Below are 20,296 nucleotides of genomic sequence, written 5' to 3' on the forward strand. Positions count from 1 at the left end.
ACGCCACCTTTCCAACTTTGGGACCCAGACATCAACACAAAGGGTCGGTCAGATGTCTTCGTAGGCAATGCTTCACTCACAAAGCCTCAACACCCCTTGATCCAACAGATCAAGGATGACCAATCTCTCCCAATCAAACTGATTGGTAACCAACATGCTATCAAAACCTTCGAGAGATTCACCTGTACAAACACAACCCCAATCAATAATATATGTACATAATCAAATACAAACCTTTGGGGTCATCCAGACAACTTGATGTTACTTCTCAACTTTGCATGGTAGGACTATCAACCGAATCTTTGACAGAAGATTCCTCAATCATACACTTACTTTTCCTACTTACCATGTAGCAACATATCTTCCAAAATTCATTCTTCAATTAAAACCAAGCTATGCCCTCCCTCTCAACCAAGAAGCACCTCTTCATCCAGACTCCCTCTTAATCTTAGGGAGATCTCTTCTAGTCAAGCTTCCTCAAGGAGATGAGCTTCTTCTTTTCATTATGTGGCTTTCAACTATTTCATCAAAGTTATCATTATCCTTATCAAGCTTATCACATCAACGGGCATCTTCATCATATTGAAGATGGTGTACCTGCACAACTTAGATAGAAAGTACAACCAAAACTATTGGAGCATGAAGTTAGTCATACCAGAATCACGGAAGCATTTCAACTCTATACATATTAGATACCCAAACTTTTAAACAAGAGACATACTCTTCAACATCTTGCTAGGGAATTTGTCATAAACCCTAGACTACTGCATAACAACTTTCATTCTATCTAGGGTTTCAATGTTCCTTCCAAAGGTATGACATACCTTACTTCAACATATAGAAACCCTAGAAACAATTCAAACAAATATAAATCTACAAAGCATTTAACAACTTTTCAAAATTCATATGTTAGACTTCTCACTAGGGTTTCATACAAATCCTATATTTCATACAAAAAAGTCAATCAAAATGAATCATAACTTAGTCATTAACATGACCAACTTCCACTAGGGTTAGTTGCAAACCCTAGATTTCTGATCAATCAACAATCCCAATCAAAACTCAGATTTCAACAATCTTACACAAATCTCAAATTATCATATTGTCATCTCACATCAAAGATTTTTACTTCTACTGAGGTTCAACTCCAAAACCCTAGAATTCTATTTTCACAATCCCAACAATCATCAAATAGATCTTAGATTGTTATATCACACATACTAGAGAATTTAACTACTACTAGGATTTAGCCACAAACCCTAGATTTCCAAATATCATCATCCTAGAATCTTAGACAAGGACTTCCATTAAATCCTAAGACTTATGACCATCAATAACTAGGTCAATGCACATAACTAGGAATTCATAATCATACATAAGCATATCGTATGTCTGACGACATTAACACATTTGGCCTAGACCAAGCTAGGGATTCGACCAAAAGGACATATCTATATATACCTAGGTTTTCATTATCATGCAAAAACGTTTCATATCATGTGTTAGTCAAACCCAACTTCACAGTGGTCAATAAGAGTACAACAATCTTGATTATACTAGGGTTTGATAAGATAAACACACACATACCAAGGGAATCATTTCTAAGACATTATAAGGGTCTTGCTTACATATTCCACCAAACCCTAATGAGTTACGGTTTCAACATAGGAACATAGCAAACCCAAAAATTACCAAAACTTCAAAGGTTCAGAATTTTAGACCTTATCATTCAACCCTAACAAGTTAGGTTTTCCTGATCATACCAAAATCCCAAACATGACATCATCAATAAAACTTCAAATAGCATTTCACAATATCCCTAAGCAGTTTAGGGTTTCAGACATTCACATTAGCATACCCTTCGATTAGGGTTTTCAAGAACCTGCCTAGGGTTCTACAAAACAATTAAGAATATGAGTGGGGTGGGTAGATTTATCAAGTGATGAATTACCCAAAACAAGAATCATTATGATTCAATAGAACTAGACATAACAATGTTAGTAATAGATTGTCAAATAAACCTTTAAAGAAATCAATGTATTATAGTTTAAGGCATACCTTTGTTTCTAGACCAACCTTTTCTTGGGTGGCTCTCTTCAAACTCCTTGAGGATATAGCAAATGTTTTCCTAATCAACACAATAGAGGGAGAATGGTGATTAGTATTAATCTAAGTCACCGGATTCGTCCTAAAACCCCTACGAATCTCGAATCCAACGAATCCGACACGATTCGGTCCGGATTCGTGTCCAAATCATATGACACGTCGTGTCCTTTTCCGACACGTCGAATCCGAGGTCGTGTCACGATTTTGGGAAACGTGTCCTGTCATGGTAATGTTAAATTCTTAAAGTAAAAGTGACATTCTCCTTAATCTTCATTTTCATCATTTTACTTAAATTTTTAACATTACCATGAAATGACTCAGGATGTTTGAGAGTGGTTCCGACCTCATTGGATTTCATATGGAGAAAGTAGAATTTTAGATTTCATTCAAAATCCAGCAGACTTATCAGTTTTTCAGGATTTTAGAATTGCGGGATTACAATGTTTCCATTGAATTTTGTCATGTATTAGGGTATGGAACTCGTATTTAATCAAGAGCACCAATCCCTCTATGTACCTTGATGTTAGTTACATTGGTTGTCGAACTCCTGTATCATGACCCTCCTAAAAATGTACGCATCACTCAAACAAAATCTTGATTTGACATGTTATGCTTGTTCTATCTTATGTTAATGCTTAAAGGGTGATATTAATGACAAAGATCCCTATACAGATACAGAGGTAATGACAAAGATACCTCTGGATATTAATACTTAGAGGGTGATACTAATGACAAAGATCCTGATTTTCCAACAAGACTAAAAAATTAGACATTTCTCGTGGTGGCAAGAGTGCCAAGCATAAGAAATAGATAATAGATTGACATGTATTTGAATTTTGTATGTACTATGCATGCTAATAGCTATAGATGAAGATCTATGTTTGAAATCAATAAATTTGTATATATATCATTAATTAAAATTTGTGTAAGAAATATGATAATATCTAATTTTTACTATATATATATATATATATATATATATATAACGTGTCCTAACGTGTCCTGTTCCGGGGGGTCAGCGTGTCCGAATCCGACACCACGAATCTCGAATCCTACGTGTCCCGAATCCCTGTGTCAGGGGACTTAGGTATTAATATAATCAAAACTTAAACAAGTACATGAAACCAAAAACTGAAAGGAGATGAGATACTTATCTTTGGGAGTTAATGAGGGCTCCCTTCAAAGCTTTAAGGATACCTACAAACTTATAAAAACAATAAAAATGTCTTTTCCAAAACTAGAATATCTAAGACTAAAAACAAAGGACTTAATAGTGTAAGTCCCTTATATCAGATTCTTCGGGTTTTGCTTCTTTTGGGTCTCCTTCAGCAATGTTAGCATATTCTTTGGATTGTCGGGATAGTCACTCTTGTAGTGACCCTTCTTATGACATTTATAGCACTCTATCTTGGACATGTCAACTTTCTTCCTTGGTCCTTGTTTCCTTCCTTTGTGTTGAGCAATGTAGGCATTTGATACTACTTCAAGATTGGCTAATGAGATCCTCAATTCTTCCTGATTGCAGGCATTCCATAGTTCTTCAAAAGTGGGAGCTTCCTTGCAACTGTTGAGACCTGCAACAAATGCACCCCAAGAGGATGGCAAACCTAATAGGGTAGTGATCACGAGTTCTTTATTTGGAACAATTTCAACAATGGCCAAAAGATCATCCTTGATTCTTGCTATCTTTACAAAGAAGGATGCCACTGTGTCTTCTTGAGTCATCTTTGTGGTCCTTAGCTCATTCTTCAAACTAGATACTTGACCAATGTTCTTAATAGTAAATAACTTTGACAAGGCTTCATACATTTCCTAAGCATGATCGATGTTAGCTATGAATGGGACAAGGTTGTCCTTTATTCCTTCTACCATCAGAGTCATGGCCACCAATTCTAGTTCCCTGAATTTCACTTTGTCATCATCAATGGAATCCTCTGTAGGCTTTACTTTTCCTTTGACCAAGTCTAGTACCTTGTCCTTCTCAAGGATGAGGTCAATCCTCTTCTTCCAAGACCTATAGTTTGAGGCCCCTTCAAATTTGTTCTCTCCCTTGATTGTGTTAAACATCTTCCTTGAATATAGTGGATTCCTCCCTTGAGATAATCCTTTTGAATAGTTCCTTGATCAAGTGCTTGAGACCGCCTTTTTCTTCCTTCTTCACTAAAGCTCTGATGCCATGTTAGAAAATCAGAAAGGCAGAAAGATTTTCTTATTCTTGATAATTACTTGTGATGTTTCTTATTATTACGATTCTTTATAACTTATTTCTTTTAGTTCATCAAGCAATTACCAAAGCAGCGACACAAAAAAAATAGACACCGGATGTAGGCACTATGCCAGGGCAAAACCCCCCTCGAGGGGAAAACCCAGTGAAGAAATTCTTCCTTCAATAGTATTCTTTGAGACTCTTCACCCTAAACCAAGACCAGACTTTCCCTCCACACCAAGTCAGTCTCCCAGAATTTCGACCGCTTTCCAGCGACTTCGACTAGGCAACAACTTCTGGCAATAGTGGAACTTGGAAGACTTCGATCTCCCAATCCATGACCGGAAACAAAGAGAGAGAGGCACCAAAATTTTGATTTTTCATTTCTCGTTAGACTTCCCCAAACTCGCACTTACATCAGCTTCTTGGCAACAGACTTCGCACTTTTTCCAGCTACAAGAGATATCGAACTTCTTGTGAGAGAGTGTGTTCCAAATGAATTTGATGTGCTTGTATTTATAGGCTCCATGTGAGGTTGAATAGTCTTCTTAGATCGACTTGATCTTTATTTAGGCTGACTTGGTGTGGAGGATACATAAATTATATTTGACTTAATACTTAACTTTTTTACATGATTCAAAAGCCCAATAAGGGTCTCTTTAAAAGTACAATGTCTCTATTGACTCATAATAAATCCTAGAAGTCTTCAATGGGGACACTAACCTAAAACATGTTGATCCAAGCATGAAACCCATGCTTTAATAAGTCACAATCATAATAATTTTTTTTTTTTTTTTGTTTTTTTATTCTTTTGACAAGTACATTACATGGTGACTCAAATACATTAAATGAAGACCAAGCCTTGTTACATTTTCCAACACTTGTTAAGTTTTATATCTTCTTTATTTTAGTTCTACTTACATGTCTGAGATTTTTGTTCTAAACTGTGAATTAATGTCTGCAGAGCAATAGTGTAGGTTTGTGTCTTGTAATTTTGATTTAAACTTCATGAGCAGTTGCAAATCTACACATTAATTTCTACAATATTTAAAATATATGTGAAGCATTTGAAGTTGATTATTATTAATGTGGCAGAATATTGAAAATGAATTTGAATTTAGATTTCCCTCCAAGTTTTTATGAATTAAGGTGAAATATGTAATTGGTAAATTAAAATGGAAAAAATATTCAAGTCGACTCAATAAAGGATGCACCTTTTCTCTTATGTAATTTCCTATATATTAAACCCTCTAATGGATCATTTGACACAATCAATCACACTGTCTTCCTGTAAAAAGGAGTTCGGTGTTCTGAGGCAGTTATTTTGAAGTTTGGAACAGTGAATGGTGCATGCCTTGACAATTGCAAAAGCCTTAAAACAAGAGCCTTGAAGCACTTGTGAAGCAAGCCTTTGACAAAGCAAATTGAAGAAATTGTGAGACAATCAAATGCAGAGTAAGGACATTGGTATTGATGATCTGAGGTATGCATTTTATTGATCTACAAATTGCATATTGGATATGGCAAAGGGGCAGAACTAAAGTTGTTTGAATGTTTTTGTAATTGGGCCATCCCTGGTATGGGAGCCCAAAAAGATTGTATTTTATAGGGTGGCAGGGTGGTGCTAGGGAAGAAAGTTGTAGCTTCCTTTAGGAGCTTGTCGCCTCCTTCCAATGGGAGTTGGTAAATCTTGGGGTTGTAGCCCTTCCAGTTGTGGTTGTTAAACCCAATGTTTTAAAAGCAGGCCGACTCGAAACCGACTCGGCCTTGTTGGTCCAAGCCGGTAAAAAAAATTGTGACTCGACTGTTGAACCGGTTCGGTCAGCCGAGTTAAGACTGACTTGGCCGAGTCAAGACTGACCCGGTCGAGTCATGGCATGACTCGGCTAGGTCAGTGTTAACTCGGCCGACTCAGCCGAGTCCGTATCAACTCGGCTAGGTCACTTCATGTGACCAGTAAACCCCAAAAATGCAATTTTTTTAATTTTTTATTTATTTATTTATTTATTTTATGTTTTTTCCGAGTGTGGGGGACTCCAAATGGTTTTATTAATTGGTTTTTGGTCTTTGGGGTCCATTCCCCTCTCCTAGTATTGATATGCTATTCAAATTTCATGGTAATGTTAAATTCTCAAATTAAAGTGACATTCTCCTTAATCTTCATTTTCATCCTTTTACTTAAATTTTTAACATTACCATGAAATGACTCAGGATGTTTGAGAGTGGTTCCGGCCTCATTGGATTTCATATGGAGAAAGTAGAATTTTAGATTTCATTCAAAATCCAGTAGACTTATCAGCTTTTCAGGATTAGGGGATTGCAATGTTTCCATTGAATTTTGTCATGTATTAGGGTATGGAACTCGTCTTTAATCAAGAGCACCAATCCCTCTATGTACCTTGATGTTAGTGACATTGGTTGTTGAACTCCTCCGGGATTCGCTCCCAAACTGGGAGCTTCTGAAAATGTCGCTCCCGCTCTCGTTTTCGCTCTCACTCCCCACTTTCGCTCTCGCTCCCAAGAAACACTGAGCCAGATGTTGTTGGCAACTCTAGCAGTAGCCAGTAGTATTGGTCACAGACTTTTGTTGTAGAGGGGATTTATAGCTACCTTGGTTATGTGTTTTTGTTTTGATCTCTATATCATCATCGTGTATGTATTGGACAATGCACTGCGTGCCATTTTGATATAATGGATATATTCATGAGCCTACTTTGATCATATGTTGTCTTCTATCTATATTCTAATGTTGTGTGTTTGGAAACATGAATGAAAATCTTTAAAATTATGTGTTTTTATAAAAAATAAATATTTAATGTATTTTTTACAACGACCGAGTCACTGAAATCGAGTCGACCGAGTCGATACCGAGTCGGAGTCGACCCTCGGCCGAGTCGGAGTTGAAGTCGGAGTTTTAAAACATTGGTTTTTTGGAGTGGATTAATTGGAGAAACGCCTTAGTGCAATAGCCTGTTGGAACAAGGATGAAGAGATCTATAGGATGGGATGATAAAAAATGACTTTTAGTGGCCAAAGAAATCATAGAGGTAGATTAATCATTTTTGGGGATTAAAAGTGACTTAAATAAAATGAAATAAAAGAGAGTCACTTAAATAAAATAAAAGGGAGAAGCTTCTAGAATGAAAATAAAATAATAAAATTAAAGTTCTTCTAGAAAGTTGAATAAAGATCCATAAGTCTTTGAAAGAGGGGAAAGCATGTCATTGGGATCATCTTGGATTTGGAATATTTTCTCTTGGAGAGTTTTGAGAACTTGGTTTTTAGGTTCAAAGAGCCCTAGGACGAAAACCCTTGGGTTTCTTGGTGTGTTGGACGAAACCCCAACTCACTATTGTGGAGATTTCATTCAGAAATATCATAGGGTTTCATTGGCATCAGTTTGTGAAAAGATCTGGAGCAGATCTGTGGGTTGGAAGTGGGGATCACCCAGATCTCCAATTTGGGCTTCATTTCTAGTGATGTAATGAAAGATTAGGAACATGCCATGGAGTCACATGGAAAAAAATAGAATCTAACAAGGTAGTTGTACAGGTGTCATTGTTGCCTTGTTCAAATTGTGTGCCATCCATCTGTTCTTGAAGTCTGTTGAATGCCTTCTTCTTGAAGGTTGTGTTTGGATGCTCCAATATACCACTGCCCTATCCTAAATTTTGTTAGTAGAAAGGCATGATACCATGGAGAAAGCTTTCTCAAGTATGGATGCTAACTCATCCACTTTAATTAAAGCTTTTGCGTTGCTTGCGAACTGCCTTTCTCGCTACTTGGCATTCTTCCTGTTAGGCTACCGAGATGCATGATGCCCTATCTTGTTGCACTTGGGAACTTCACTTGACTCAAGTCTTTCTTCAATTGGTCCAAAGAATTTCTTGCTTCCCCTCTTGACCCCATCCTAGGTCCACCTTTCTTGCCTCCTCTTCTCATATTCTAAACAAGGACTAGGTTCTTGATCTCTTCCACTTTATCTCAAATAAAGTGTACTTTGATCTTGTCTCGAATGAAATCATCCCCAAGCTTTTGAAAGTTTGGATTATTGGAAGCTTCTCTCAAGAAACACCTTGAACGAACACATCTCAAGATGAATGGAACCCACTTTGTGCTACAGGCACCTGCTTCTCATCCCTCATTTTCAACAGTTCAATGATCTTTTCTCAAGTGGTTGGCCCCAATGTTTGTGTCAATGATGTGAGTGCTGGTGGGTTTATTCTTCAATATCATCTTCTGGTTAACATTCTAACTATCAGCCTTCATCGATTTCTTCTCTGCTGTATGAGGGATCAAATGATCTTTCTATTGATAATTGGATAAAAAATGTTTCACTTCCACTTGGTTGCCTTCTTCTTATGCTGGATCAGCTGTGTGGGATTGTTAGGGGTAGTCACCATTCCTTCCACGAAACTTCAAAGACCAATCTCTTTGAATATATTTTGCAGTCTGCACTTCCATGGTACAAAATTGGAAGTGCTCTCCAACATGTGACAGTGTTTGAGACCAGGGGTAGTTATCCCTGCAACTCTTAGAACATCAATTTACGAAACAGATCGGCTTGAGGAAAAATCAGATCTATAGCATATCATAGGTGCAGATTATTACCTCTAGAAATTTAACTTATAGGTGTAAAAGTTCCAAGCACAAAGTGAAAACCCAACTGTGACTTAAAGGGGCTGCCCATTATCATCTCAGTAACTCTCTCTCTCACTTTAGGTTGGATCTTCTCCAACAAAAGTGGGGTATCCCCAGGTATGATTGCTAAGGCTATGACAAGGAGGATCAAGGTGATGTGATGATTTAGCTTAGCAAATAGATTTGATAGTATAGGAAAATAAAGTGTATGGTGGAAGAGCGGGACTAATGCCTAGTCAATATTGGGAAAATGGAGTTGAGTGCAATTTGTAAATGATTCAGACAAGTGGAGCCAATTTGCTTGGGAGCGGGAGCGGGAGCGACCATTTTCAGAAGCTCCTGGTTTGGGAGCGAATCCGGGAGCGATTTTAAAAATATATATATATATATATATTTTTTTTTTTTTTTTAATTTTTGATACATATATGTCAACAAAAACATGTAGAATGATGAATTAGACATAAAAAAACATAGATTGATCATTGAACCATATCACATCAATCATCTAGAAATTATAATCGTCATCAACCATGTCCACAAGTTAGTAAAATACATATTACAACTGCAACATATTGAGTCTCATGAATCATGATTCATCAAATTCAATCTTAAAGTTTCAGCTTCAAGCTTTCAAAATTGAAAATTCAATAACATTTATCATCATTGATCACCAAAGTTGTACTTGTAAGCTAAGTTTAACCATTACAAGAAGTAATATCTAAGATATTTCTAAGTCCTAACTTCTAACTGTTAACATGATATGAAATGTTATAAATTTATAAAATGAAACATGAATAATGAAATGAAATAAAACAACTTTAGTCTTGCACGAAGCATCATATTCATAATTCACAATCATTACCAATGAGTTATAATTGCCAAGGCCCAACTTCAAACTTCAAATTTTCATTGTCACAGTGATATATTGTTTACAAAAAATATCATTATGATATGAAAGAGTCAAGAGTCAAGAGTCAAGGACTCAAAACTCAACAGTTATGAAAACTAAAGTCTAATAGAAACTAAAAAAGACAAGTAAACTGTAAATCTACATGTGGCCCTTGCCACGAGAGTCTCCAGGAGTATAAGCAGGTCGTGATGGTCTTCTAGGAGTCTCCTGCACAGACCGACGACCAGAACTAGAACCTCCACGTGAGGGTGTAGATGGAGGTGGCGACAACAAAGGAACAAGACTCGGACCTCGAGCACTGCTACTGGATGGTGGAGGCGGAGGTGGCATGGCTGCTTCATCTTCATCCCTTACAAGTTCCTCTTCCAGTTCTTCAATATGTACAATGCCATCCTCCATATTGTCATCCTCTGGGTGATTGTCCCAAATTTTATATGTGGGATCCTCATAAGCCCGATCACAGTAATGACTCAACAACCTCAAGTTGTAGTGCACATAAACCAAGCTTTCTGCTCGGTTTTCATTGAGTCTGTTTCTTTTCACATTATGTATGTAGCTGTAGGTGCTCCAACACCTCTCTGCAGAAGAAGTATTTACAACCTGTGAAAGAACTTTTTTTGCCAATTTTGGCAAAAGTCCGTGGCCGCCATATGTTTCCCACCATGTGAGAGTATCAAATCTATCTCTGTCGTCCATTGCATGGAAGTTACCATACAAACCAGTGCCACTGAAGTATCTGCCTATTTCAAGGCGCACAACTGCACATTCCTCCTTGTCAGGTACCAACTTTTCTAATGCTTCCAAATATCCTTTAGTTACCTCTGAATCTAAATGGGGTTTGGTCCTAACCCCACCCCCTGCTGCAGGTTGGCCCAACCAATATGTAGAGTAGTATGTTGGCGTAAGGATATACGCCAAGCAATGTAGTGGAAGATTAAGCCTATTCCGCCGTTCACACACACAATCATGAATCAGTTTGTACAAGTTGGGATCTCTATTATGAACAATATCTTTTATTTCCCCCAACATGGTATCCATTTTCTCATACACCTGGCCAATCACTGGTTTGTCTGTATCTGCAAACCGAATCATGTGATAAATTGGCTTGGTGAAATCCAATACTTGCCTCACACTTGTCCAAAACTGACCATCAAGAGCGGCCTCCTCCACCATTTCAAAACCTCCCATGTCAGTTGCATTTGTAGCCCTTTCCTTTAATACCTGCCAATGTGGACTCGATACCATGCTAGCTAATGCCTCTCTTACCTTCAAAAGGCGCCTGAAGGTGAGGTAATAGCTACCAAATTTGGTCTTCGCAATCTTCAACAACTCCAATCTCGAGTGACTGCGGAAAAGGCCATGGGTATTGCTATGATTTGTAATAAATTTTATCATTTGTTTGCCTTTCTTGTACAAATCACCAATCCATTGGTATTGTTCATTTTTGTTCTTGACAATATCATGCAACAGAAGGTTCAATGTGTGAACCAAACATCCAGACCAAAATATGTTGGGGTATTTATCCTCAATAATTGCTCCTGCTGCCTTACAATTAGGAGCATTATCAGTGATGACTTGGATGACATTGTATGGGCCAATACGCTCAATTGTTTCAAGTAATGCTTCTGCAATGTTGATGGCGGTCTTGAACTTGTCTGAGTAATCATGTGCAGTTAGAAAGATGGGACCACTAACAGACACAGCAAGAACACTTATTAATGGCTTGCCTTTTACATTTGTCCATCCATCAGATACAATGGACACCCCATGGTCAGTCCAAGAACTTGTCATTCTATTCAAAGAATGTGATATTTTTGCTTTTTCATGATCAAGGCCAATGGTTCTTGCCTTGTCATACCCAAGGCTCTTGTATCCTTTAGGGGCATCATTTATGGCAGAAACCATTTCGTGCCAATAAGGTGAGCGAAGAACATTGAATGGTATCCCACATGCATAGAGAAACCTGTAAACCTTTGAATCCACATCATTCCTACACCCCTCATCAAGGAAATCTAATATGGTTCTACGCCTTAAAGATGATGACCCTGTGCCTCCATATCCACTGCCTTGGGAGGATGCTGAAGGAGTTCTTTGTGATTGTGAGCTTGGTTCAAAGAAACCCCTTGATTTTTTTGATCTGCATTGGGCTTCCTCCTCTTCCCTTATTTATTTGGCTCTATCCGCTGCTGACACCGCTGTGCAAGTTTTGATTCCTATTTGTTTGTCTCCATCCCATGGCCTTTTCCCGCAGAGGTGTCTTCTAGCACGAGTGTATGAACTTGTGTAATCAGTGTTGCAATGGGGGCAATGAAATTTAGTGGTTCCACCCCCTCTCCCTGTTTCAGCCTTGTTAACATATTTCCACAATGGAGTTTGGTCTTGTTTAGTTTTTTGAGGGTCATGTTCACCCTCCTCCAGCTCCTCCTCACCGGGGTTTTCACCAATTTGACTTTCTCTAGCTTCTTCATCCCCCTATTCAGTTTGGCCCCTCCGTTTCCTACTCTCCAGCACCATAATAACCATAAAAGGGACCAGGAAGAGGAAAATGCTAAGAAATATAGCCAGGTCCATGGTGTTTGATGTTTGTAGGCTTTTGATTCTTGAATCTGCAAATTAATTTAATTTATTGGGATTAATTAATTTAATTTAAATTCATGATTTTTAAACTCAATAAACTAAATTAAATTAACTAAATTACTACCTAACTAAATTAAACTAACTAAATTACTTACCTTTGCAGGCTTGCTCCTCGCTCCTCAGCACTTGCTCCTCGCTCCTCAGCACTTGCTCCTCGCTTCTCCTTGCTCCTTTGCTCTTGCTCTTGCTCCAAGCGCTTGCTCAATGAAGTGATAATGAAATTTTTTTAGGCCCATTGGGCTTTTAAAACAAAAAAAATAATAATTTAAAATTGGATTTTTTTTGGCATCCGCGGATTTTTTTCCCGTCGGATCGCTCCCGGCGCCTGTCGAAACGCTCCCGGAGCGATTTTTTAATGCCCAGGAGTGTTTGGGAGCGATCGCTCCCCGATCGCTCCGGGAGCAACGGAGCGATCGCTCCCTGCAACGCTCCTAAAAATGGCAGGGAGCGCAAATTTTTTTCTGGGGGCGCGCTCCCGAAAATCACTCCCGATTTTGGGAGCGCGCTCCCGTGCCGCTCCCGCCCAGAGCGCGATTCAGGAGCGGGTTCGAGAGGGGGGGGGGGCGCTCCCCCGCAACTATGAGTGGAGCTATGCCACTAATAAATATAACTGTTAATTTGTTGATAAATAATGACAAAGAAATTCACTTGGAGGGACCCTAAGGGGGCCACTCTCAGACCATCATATGAGTGTGTATCTTACAGTGAAGCTTACCACCTTCTCATGCCCTGAGGATGTTAATGTGTAATGTCCAAAGTGTGTTGGAAGGTCCTTTTAATTTATTGGTCCTCCAAGTGTGTGAAACCTGTCACCTCTTTGCTTTCAAGTATCTAAAGAATCAACTGCTTGTGCTTTGATCAACATGCTTGCCTGTTAACAAACAATTCTTGCAGAGTTAGTTATATTTATGCACTGTATGCACAAGCTATATTTTTCTTGCAATTTTAATGTTAATAGTTGGCTCTAGTTGCCGATTTTTTTTTCTTTTCTTAATTTTAAGAGTTGTATCTAGTTGCCGAAGATTCGTGTTGACACTTCTGATGCCATTTGGTGGTGATGTTGTTTGATGAGAAATAATGTATCTTCAATATCGCGGAAGAAGTTTGTTTTCAACCTCTGTTGACTATGGGCATGTGCCATGCAAATGCATTACATTCCACAGTTTATTGGTCATGCTACTATAATATCTATTGTCTTCAATTGTCTTAAAGAACATCTTGAAGCATCTTGAATCAACAGCCAAATGATGTATGGGTCTTGTATTTGGACCTATTTCAGTCAGTTTAAATTTGTGGACAGAAGTACTTTGGTCATCTGTAAACATAAAAGTATTTTCATTTTGTTTCATTGGTTTTATACTTTTAGTAGACATTCCGTAGACATAATACAACAAGAATCAATAATTACTACTTGAGGCACAGTATGACTCACATGTAACTTTGCTTTAATGAAATTCTGGGTCTAATGGCTTCTTCAGTATTAGATTTTTATTTCTGATGACGTGTGTTTTTGGTTGTGTGTGTGTGGCTGTTAATATACTAATATCATATGTTTTATGCATTTGTATTGTTTTCAGGATGCGTTACTGATAAGACCTGAAAATGAGAGATTGCTACGCTCAATCTGTGAAAGAGAAAGGGTGTCCATGGCTGTAATTGGCAAAATCAGGTTGATAATTGTACATAGATGACCATCTGTTGTCGGTGAATATTGGTTGTGGTTGAATATTTTGCAGGGTCATGTTCAATTTGATCACTGCTAAGATATTAGATTCTATGTTTACTATTAGTTTAGGGTTGATATTTAGTTCTCTATATTGAACTAGAATCCTTGATGTGTTGCATGTCATCTTTCTTGAAATTATTATGTAAATTTTTCATTAAGTACAAATTTGTTTTGGTTGAACAATCTTTCTGACAAAGTCTATCTGGAGGATATATTTGTGAAAAATTGACCTGTTGTCTGATAAAACTTTAGGACAGGAGTGTATGTATTATTCGTATTGCTCAATGGCTTGTATATTAGTCAAATTTAGTCACATAGGTCATTGTTTTGCTGGTCATCTCGAGTGAATTGTTATATTCTATGTTATTACATGATTATATTTATTCTATTGTCTACAGTGGTGATGGGAGAGTTGTACTCGTTGATAGCTTGGCAATGGAGCATTCTGTCTTAAATGGTCTACCCCCGCCTCTTCCAGCAGTTGATCTCGACCTTGAGAAGGTAATTTGTCAAGCTATGTTCAAAATATCATAGGAGGAAGATATTTGTAAAATGCTTTGTCCACTTAGACTGTCAAAAGTAATATTATTTTTGAACATGTTTATTTTCTTAATAATTTCAAGTGCAGGTACTCGGTGATATGCCAAGAAAATGTTTTGAATTAACACGGAAAGTCCAACCATTGGAGTCTCTTGACATTGCTCCAGGAATAACAGTTTTGGATGCCCTCAGACGAGTTCTTCACCTTCCATCTGTGTGTTCAAAGCGCTTCTTAACAACTAAGGTATGAGGTCAAGTTGCTTGAGAGTTCATGTTTCGTAAAAATTATTCCAATTTCCAAAAAGAATCCCAATACTGTAAAATAACATTTTTTGACTAGTTATTTTGGCTTGCTCTGGTAGTTTCTTGTTCAGTTGGACTTTCTGCTCAAACTTAAAGCATAATTTTAAGAATGCGTGGCCATTTGGCAGGTTGATCGCTGTGTGACAGGTCTTGTTGCACAGCAGCAGACAGTTGGCCCTCTGCAACTTCCACTTGCAGACGTTGCTGTTATTGCTCAGGTTGGTTTGTATTATAATGCAGTTTATTCAAGAGGACTTTATGTCTATGTATGTGATTGATTTGAAGATTCTACTTTCTTGATTGGTTAACAGTTACTTTCACCGTGCTGATGCAATGTGTATATGAAATATCTGTAGTAACGTTTTGTATTTATATTTTTCTTCTAGTTTTCTTTCCTGCCTTAATCCTCTTATGGTTTGAGAAGGGTTTCAATTGTCTTTAAACTAGAGCATACTTTCTTTTAGTGTTAATATATGACAAAAGGTGTCTCATTCATGCAGACATATACTGGGTTAAGTGGTGGTGCCTGTGCAATTGGGGAGCAGCCAGTAAAGGTTGTTGATGTTCACGACTTTGGAATGAGCAAAATCTCTCTGAGATGTCTTTTGAATGTACTTAAAAAACTCTTATATTCAACAATTGAAAAACAATCTCACAAATTTTAAATTTTCAGGGTTTACTGAATCCAAAGGCAATGGCCAGGCTAGCAGTGGGCGAAGCTCTGACAAATCTTGTTTGGGCTAAGGTGAGTATATCATGTCAGAATTTTTCTTTCTTTGGCCATTCCAATTTTCTGTGGGTTCTTCCTGCAATCTTACGTGAAAAGAGGCATTGTTAAACATAATGGAAGTATTAAGCACATGTTTGTGTTATATTGATATTTGGTCTTATAAAGAAGCACATCTTACATGGTTCACAGGTTACTTCGCTGAAGGATGTCAAAGCTAGTGGAAATTGGATGTATGCTGCAAAGTTAGATGGAGAAGGTGCGGCCATGTATGATGCAGCTCTTGCTCTTCGGGATACAATGATAGAACTTGGGATAGCAATAGATGGTGGCAAAGACAGCCTTTCTATGGCAGCACAAGCTGCAGGAGAGACTGTCAAAGCTCCTGGGAATCTAGTAATCAGTGCTTATGTGACTTGTCCGGATATTTCAAAGACTGTTACACCAGACTTGAAGGTGAAGTTGATTTGGACAGGCAGCTCTAAGATTGTGAAAGTATTTTTATTTGTCTTTCTGACATAATCCTTATGTTTTGTAGCTAGGAGATGATGGAGTTCTACTTCATGTTGATTTGGCTAAAGGAAAACACCGTTTAGGTGGTTCTGCCCTTGCCCATGTGTTTGATCAGGTGAGTGCTAAAAGATTTCTTGTTTGATTGGTGTCCTTTTAATAACAATGATTGATATGTTATGCAGTGAACAATATATTAGCAATGGTTGGATGGAGCAATTTGATTTCATTCCTTGCATCATGTTTCATGATTAAGGCATGCTTTTCATTTCTATTTTATCTTGCAGATTGGTGACATTTGCCCAGACCTTGATGATGTTTCAGATCTCAAGAGAGTCTTCAATGCAGTCCAGGTGAGCACCTAACCAAATGGTAATTGACAACCATTTAAGAATTAATTACTGTGTAAATAATTTGCTTATGTATACAGCCTTTATGTTTATCAACTGAATAATAAATTCAATGATGCAAGTATGATACTTAACTAACGGTTGTTGGATCACATCTCTAGGACCTGGTTGGAGAGAATCTTGTTTCAGCTGGTCACGACATTAGTGATGGGGGTATAGTTGTATCTCTGTTGGAGATGGCTTTTGCAGGAAACTGTGGGATGAAAGTTAACCTAAGCTCTAAAAGTGCTGGTATATTTGAAGTACTATTTGCAGAAGAACTTGGCCTTGTCCTCGAGGTGATGAGAATCAAGTGTAATACATCTGGATAGTGATAATTTTTCTATAAGGGATTTAAATGTTGTCCTATTTTCATTGTTGATGTACAGGTTAGCCGTGCCAATCTTGATGTCATTGCCAAGAAACTCAATGATTCCGGTGTTCTGTTTGAGGTTATTGGACAAGTCACTTCATCTCCTTCTATAGAGGTGTCTGTTAATGGCACACTACATCTTAATGAAAAAACATCATATCTTAGGGATTTGTGGGAGGAGACAAGCTTTTTGCTGGAAAGATGCCAGCGGCTAGAGTCATGTGTTCAGAGAGAGCAAGAAGGACTGAAAAACAGACATGCACCTGCATGGGCATTGTCATTTGTGCCCAGATCTACAAATGAAAAATTCATGGTTTCAAAGTCAAAGCCAAAGGTGGCTATTATTCGAGAAGAAGGTAGTAATGGTGACAGGGAAATGTCAGCTATGGTTTATGCTGCAGGCTTTGAACCATGGGATGTGACAATGTCAGATCTTCTGAATGAAAGAGTGACTCTGCAAGACTTCAGAGGCATAGTCTTTGTTGGAGGGTTTAGCTATGCAGATGTGTTAGATTCCGCTAAGGGATGGGCTGCCACAATACGGTTCAATGACTCTCTTCTTAAACAGGTGAGTACATTTGTTTTAATAAGTAAATGTTCTTTGTTATGGGTTAAGTCTGCATGGTTACAATGATTTCACTGCATTAAGTAAAATATACCCTATTAATCATGTTAGCCTAAGGGGTAATTCAATTTTAAACTTTCGTCATTTTTAAAACACTTGTATGTTTTGCCATTGCAGTTTCAAGAATTTTATGACCAACCAGACACATTCAGTCTTGGTGTGTGCAATGGATGTCAGCTGATGGCTCTTCTTGGTTGGGTACCTGGGAAAGAAGTAGGAGGAGTGCTTGGTGCCGGTGGTGATAACTCACAACCTCGATTTATTCACAATGAATCAGGCCGCTTTGAGTGCCGTTTTAGCTCTGTGAGGATAGTGGAGTCACCTTCAATAATGTTGAAAGGCATGGAAGGTACTACAGTTGGAATTTGGGTTGCTCATGGAGAAGGAAGAGCATTCTTTCCCAGGCAAGAGATTTTGCAACATGTAACAGAATCAAATTTAGCCCCAATTAGGTACTGCGATGATGATGGATATGTGACTGAGGAATATCCATTCAATCCTAATGGCTCCCCACTTGGTATTGCAGCAATATGTTCTCCAAATGGAAGGCATCTAGCTTTGATGCCACATCCCGAACGTTGCTTTCTCATGTGGCAATTCCCTTGGTATCCTAGAGAATGGGAACTTGATCCCAAGGGTCCTAGCCCTTGGTTAAAAATGTTCCAAAATGTACGTGAATGGTGTGAATATATTTGATTTATTATAAATTTTGGAATTTTATGGAAATTCTCGAGCTTCGATTTTCAGATATTTCCCCGTCAATATCATTTAATTTAATTGTTTTGAAATCTAAGTTTTGAAATTTCTTAGAAATTCTGGAGGTTGTATTTTCAAATGGTTACCCATCAATATTCTCTATCTTGCATGAGCACATGGTCTTAGAATTGCCAAAGCACACTATATAGTTAGACTGCAGATTGATTATGAATACACGATTTTCCTATCAGATAAAGTTCAAAATATATTTTGTCAAGTGCAATAAAAATGAATAACACTACTGCTCAGATATTTTAATAAATTCCAGTACCCGTACCAAATAACAGATTATTACATTGGAGGAATGCGGGAAGGAAGTTTATGGATGGGTTATTACCTCACTAATTTTTGTCTTTGATAGCTGAAAATAGTCAATGAAGTTTAAATTGTTTGGAAATTGCTTGGAACCATTTATTTTTAGTCATATGTATTCTCTTCTCTAAACTTGATGTAATTTACATCATTAGGAAAAGATACAAGTTCTGGAATTTACAAACAGCAGCCAGTAGTTGGCTGTAACACGCCTCTTATCACTGTAAACAGTCCTAGATTCAAAGAAATAAGCTCATTTTGACCTTGGCCTTTTAAAACCTTGTATGTTCAATGATATATCGGCACTGGTCTTGCTTTCCAACCCTTGATAGAAATCATAAAACTTCCTTTTGTCTTGGCTGGAATGAAATCTGGAATAATATATTGCTTTAAACATAATTATTAATTCATTCCTTAGGTCACAATCTTGCCACTCAGCTGTCTGAGATGTGAAAATTTATATCAGTAAACTCATAATTTTAGCTCTTAATTACAACCAAAAGTCTAATTTTCGCTGATCCAAAAAAAAATATGCACTTTATTGTTTATACCTTTGCAAGATCAAAATTAACCCTAAGCCTGAAAATCTATGCATTCAAGTAACTTTTATGCTGATCAAATCTGAAGATTCACATCAGAAATTCATACTAGTTTCAATATTTAGATTGAAACTAAAGAGTCTTTCATTTATACTATTGTAATTTGTAGGTTTAACTTGTTACTTTAATCTATCTGACCTAAAATCTGAATGTAAAACTACAAACGAGATTAGCATTAAGGCATTCAAAACCTATTAGATTATCCTCATCCATTAAAGACTTGGGTAATCCCTCCAAGTTGTCTCTGGGCATTTTCCTTGTGACTTAGGACTTTGACACCTTTTGTGTGGATCTCAATGGTAATAGGTCTGATGATGGTATCCAGGAGGTGTACCTTGGATGAAATGTGTTGGAAACTTGGAACTAGCTCTAGAAGCACTATCTCTCAAGGAGGGTAAGGAACCCATATATCTTGTTGAGTCGATGTTATAGGGTTTGGCACATACTAAAATGTGGCCCCATGAACTGAACCCCCAAACAAGTGCTGGACATAGTCAGTATTTCTGTGGCAGTAGAAATGCATTTCAGAAAGAGCACTCTTTGAGGCCTTTAAGACCGTAACCTTGGTTTTATCTAGGTTGATCATCAGCTATTGAAGGTCGTAAAAGCCAGATAGAGCATTAATATATCTCTGTAAGCCCTCAAGAGAGGGGGTCATAAGAAACCACCAAACAAAGAGAAGAAGAGATATCAACACCTAATGTAGAATACAGTCGTCACCATCAAGAATATGGTGGTATAAAAAGACTCCAATCTGTTGATCTAGATGCCAAAACATGTCGGCAACACAACACACCGTTGCCTGACCCTAGTGTGCTCCGGATGAAATAGAAAAGGCAACGTATTGTTCATGAACTCGTAGACTCTCATGATGGCGATAAGAAGGGTCTTCAAGATACCAATGTCAAATAACCTCTAAAATAGATCCTTTCTTGG

General features: G+C 37.8%; 1 protein-coding gene across 1 annotated transcript in view; it reads left to right on the plus strand.

The window, feature by feature from the left end:
• LOC149184744 (putative phosphoribosylformylglycinamidine synthase, chloroplastic/mitochondrial) overlaps positions 1-18,436 on the plus strand; it is a 68,848-nt gene extending 50,412 nt beyond the window's left edge. Inside the window, exons 14-25 of the mRNA XM_089415432.1 lie at positions 14,078-14,169; positions 14,625-14,727; positions 14,855-15,010; positions 15,198-15,287; positions 15,570-15,623; positions 15,743-15,814; positions 15,989-16,252; positions 16,335-16,424; positions 16,594-16,659; positions 16,818-16,994; positions 17,085-17,636; positions 17,811-18,436. Of these exons, the coding sequence (XP_089271558.1) occupies positions 14,078-14,169; positions 14,625-14,727; positions 14,855-15,010; positions 15,198-15,287; positions 15,570-15,623; positions 15,743-15,814; positions 15,989-16,252; positions 16,335-16,424; positions 16,594-16,659; positions 16,818-16,994; positions 17,085-17,636; positions 17,811-18,389 (2,295 nt within the window). The 3' untranslated portion in view covers positions 18,390-18,436. The remainder of the gene's footprint in view (positions 1-14,077; positions 14,170-14,624; positions 14,728-14,854; positions 15,011-15,197; positions 15,288-15,569; positions 15,624-15,742; positions 15,815-15,988; positions 16,253-16,334; positions 16,425-16,593; positions 16,660-16,817; positions 16,995-17,084; positions 17,637-17,810) is intronic.
• Positions 18,437-20,296: the final 1,860 nt, after the last annotated feature.

This window comes from Pinus tabuliformis, chromosome 3_2 (assembly GCF_031772625.1).
Source record: "Pinus tabuliformis cultivar Carrire ecotype Pingquan chromosome 3_2, CPIR1, whole genome shotgun sequence".
In the NCBI taxonomy this organism is placed as follows: domain Eukaryota; kingdom Viridiplantae; phylum Streptophyta; class Pinopsida; order Pinales; family Pinaceae; genus Pinus; species Pinus tabuliformis.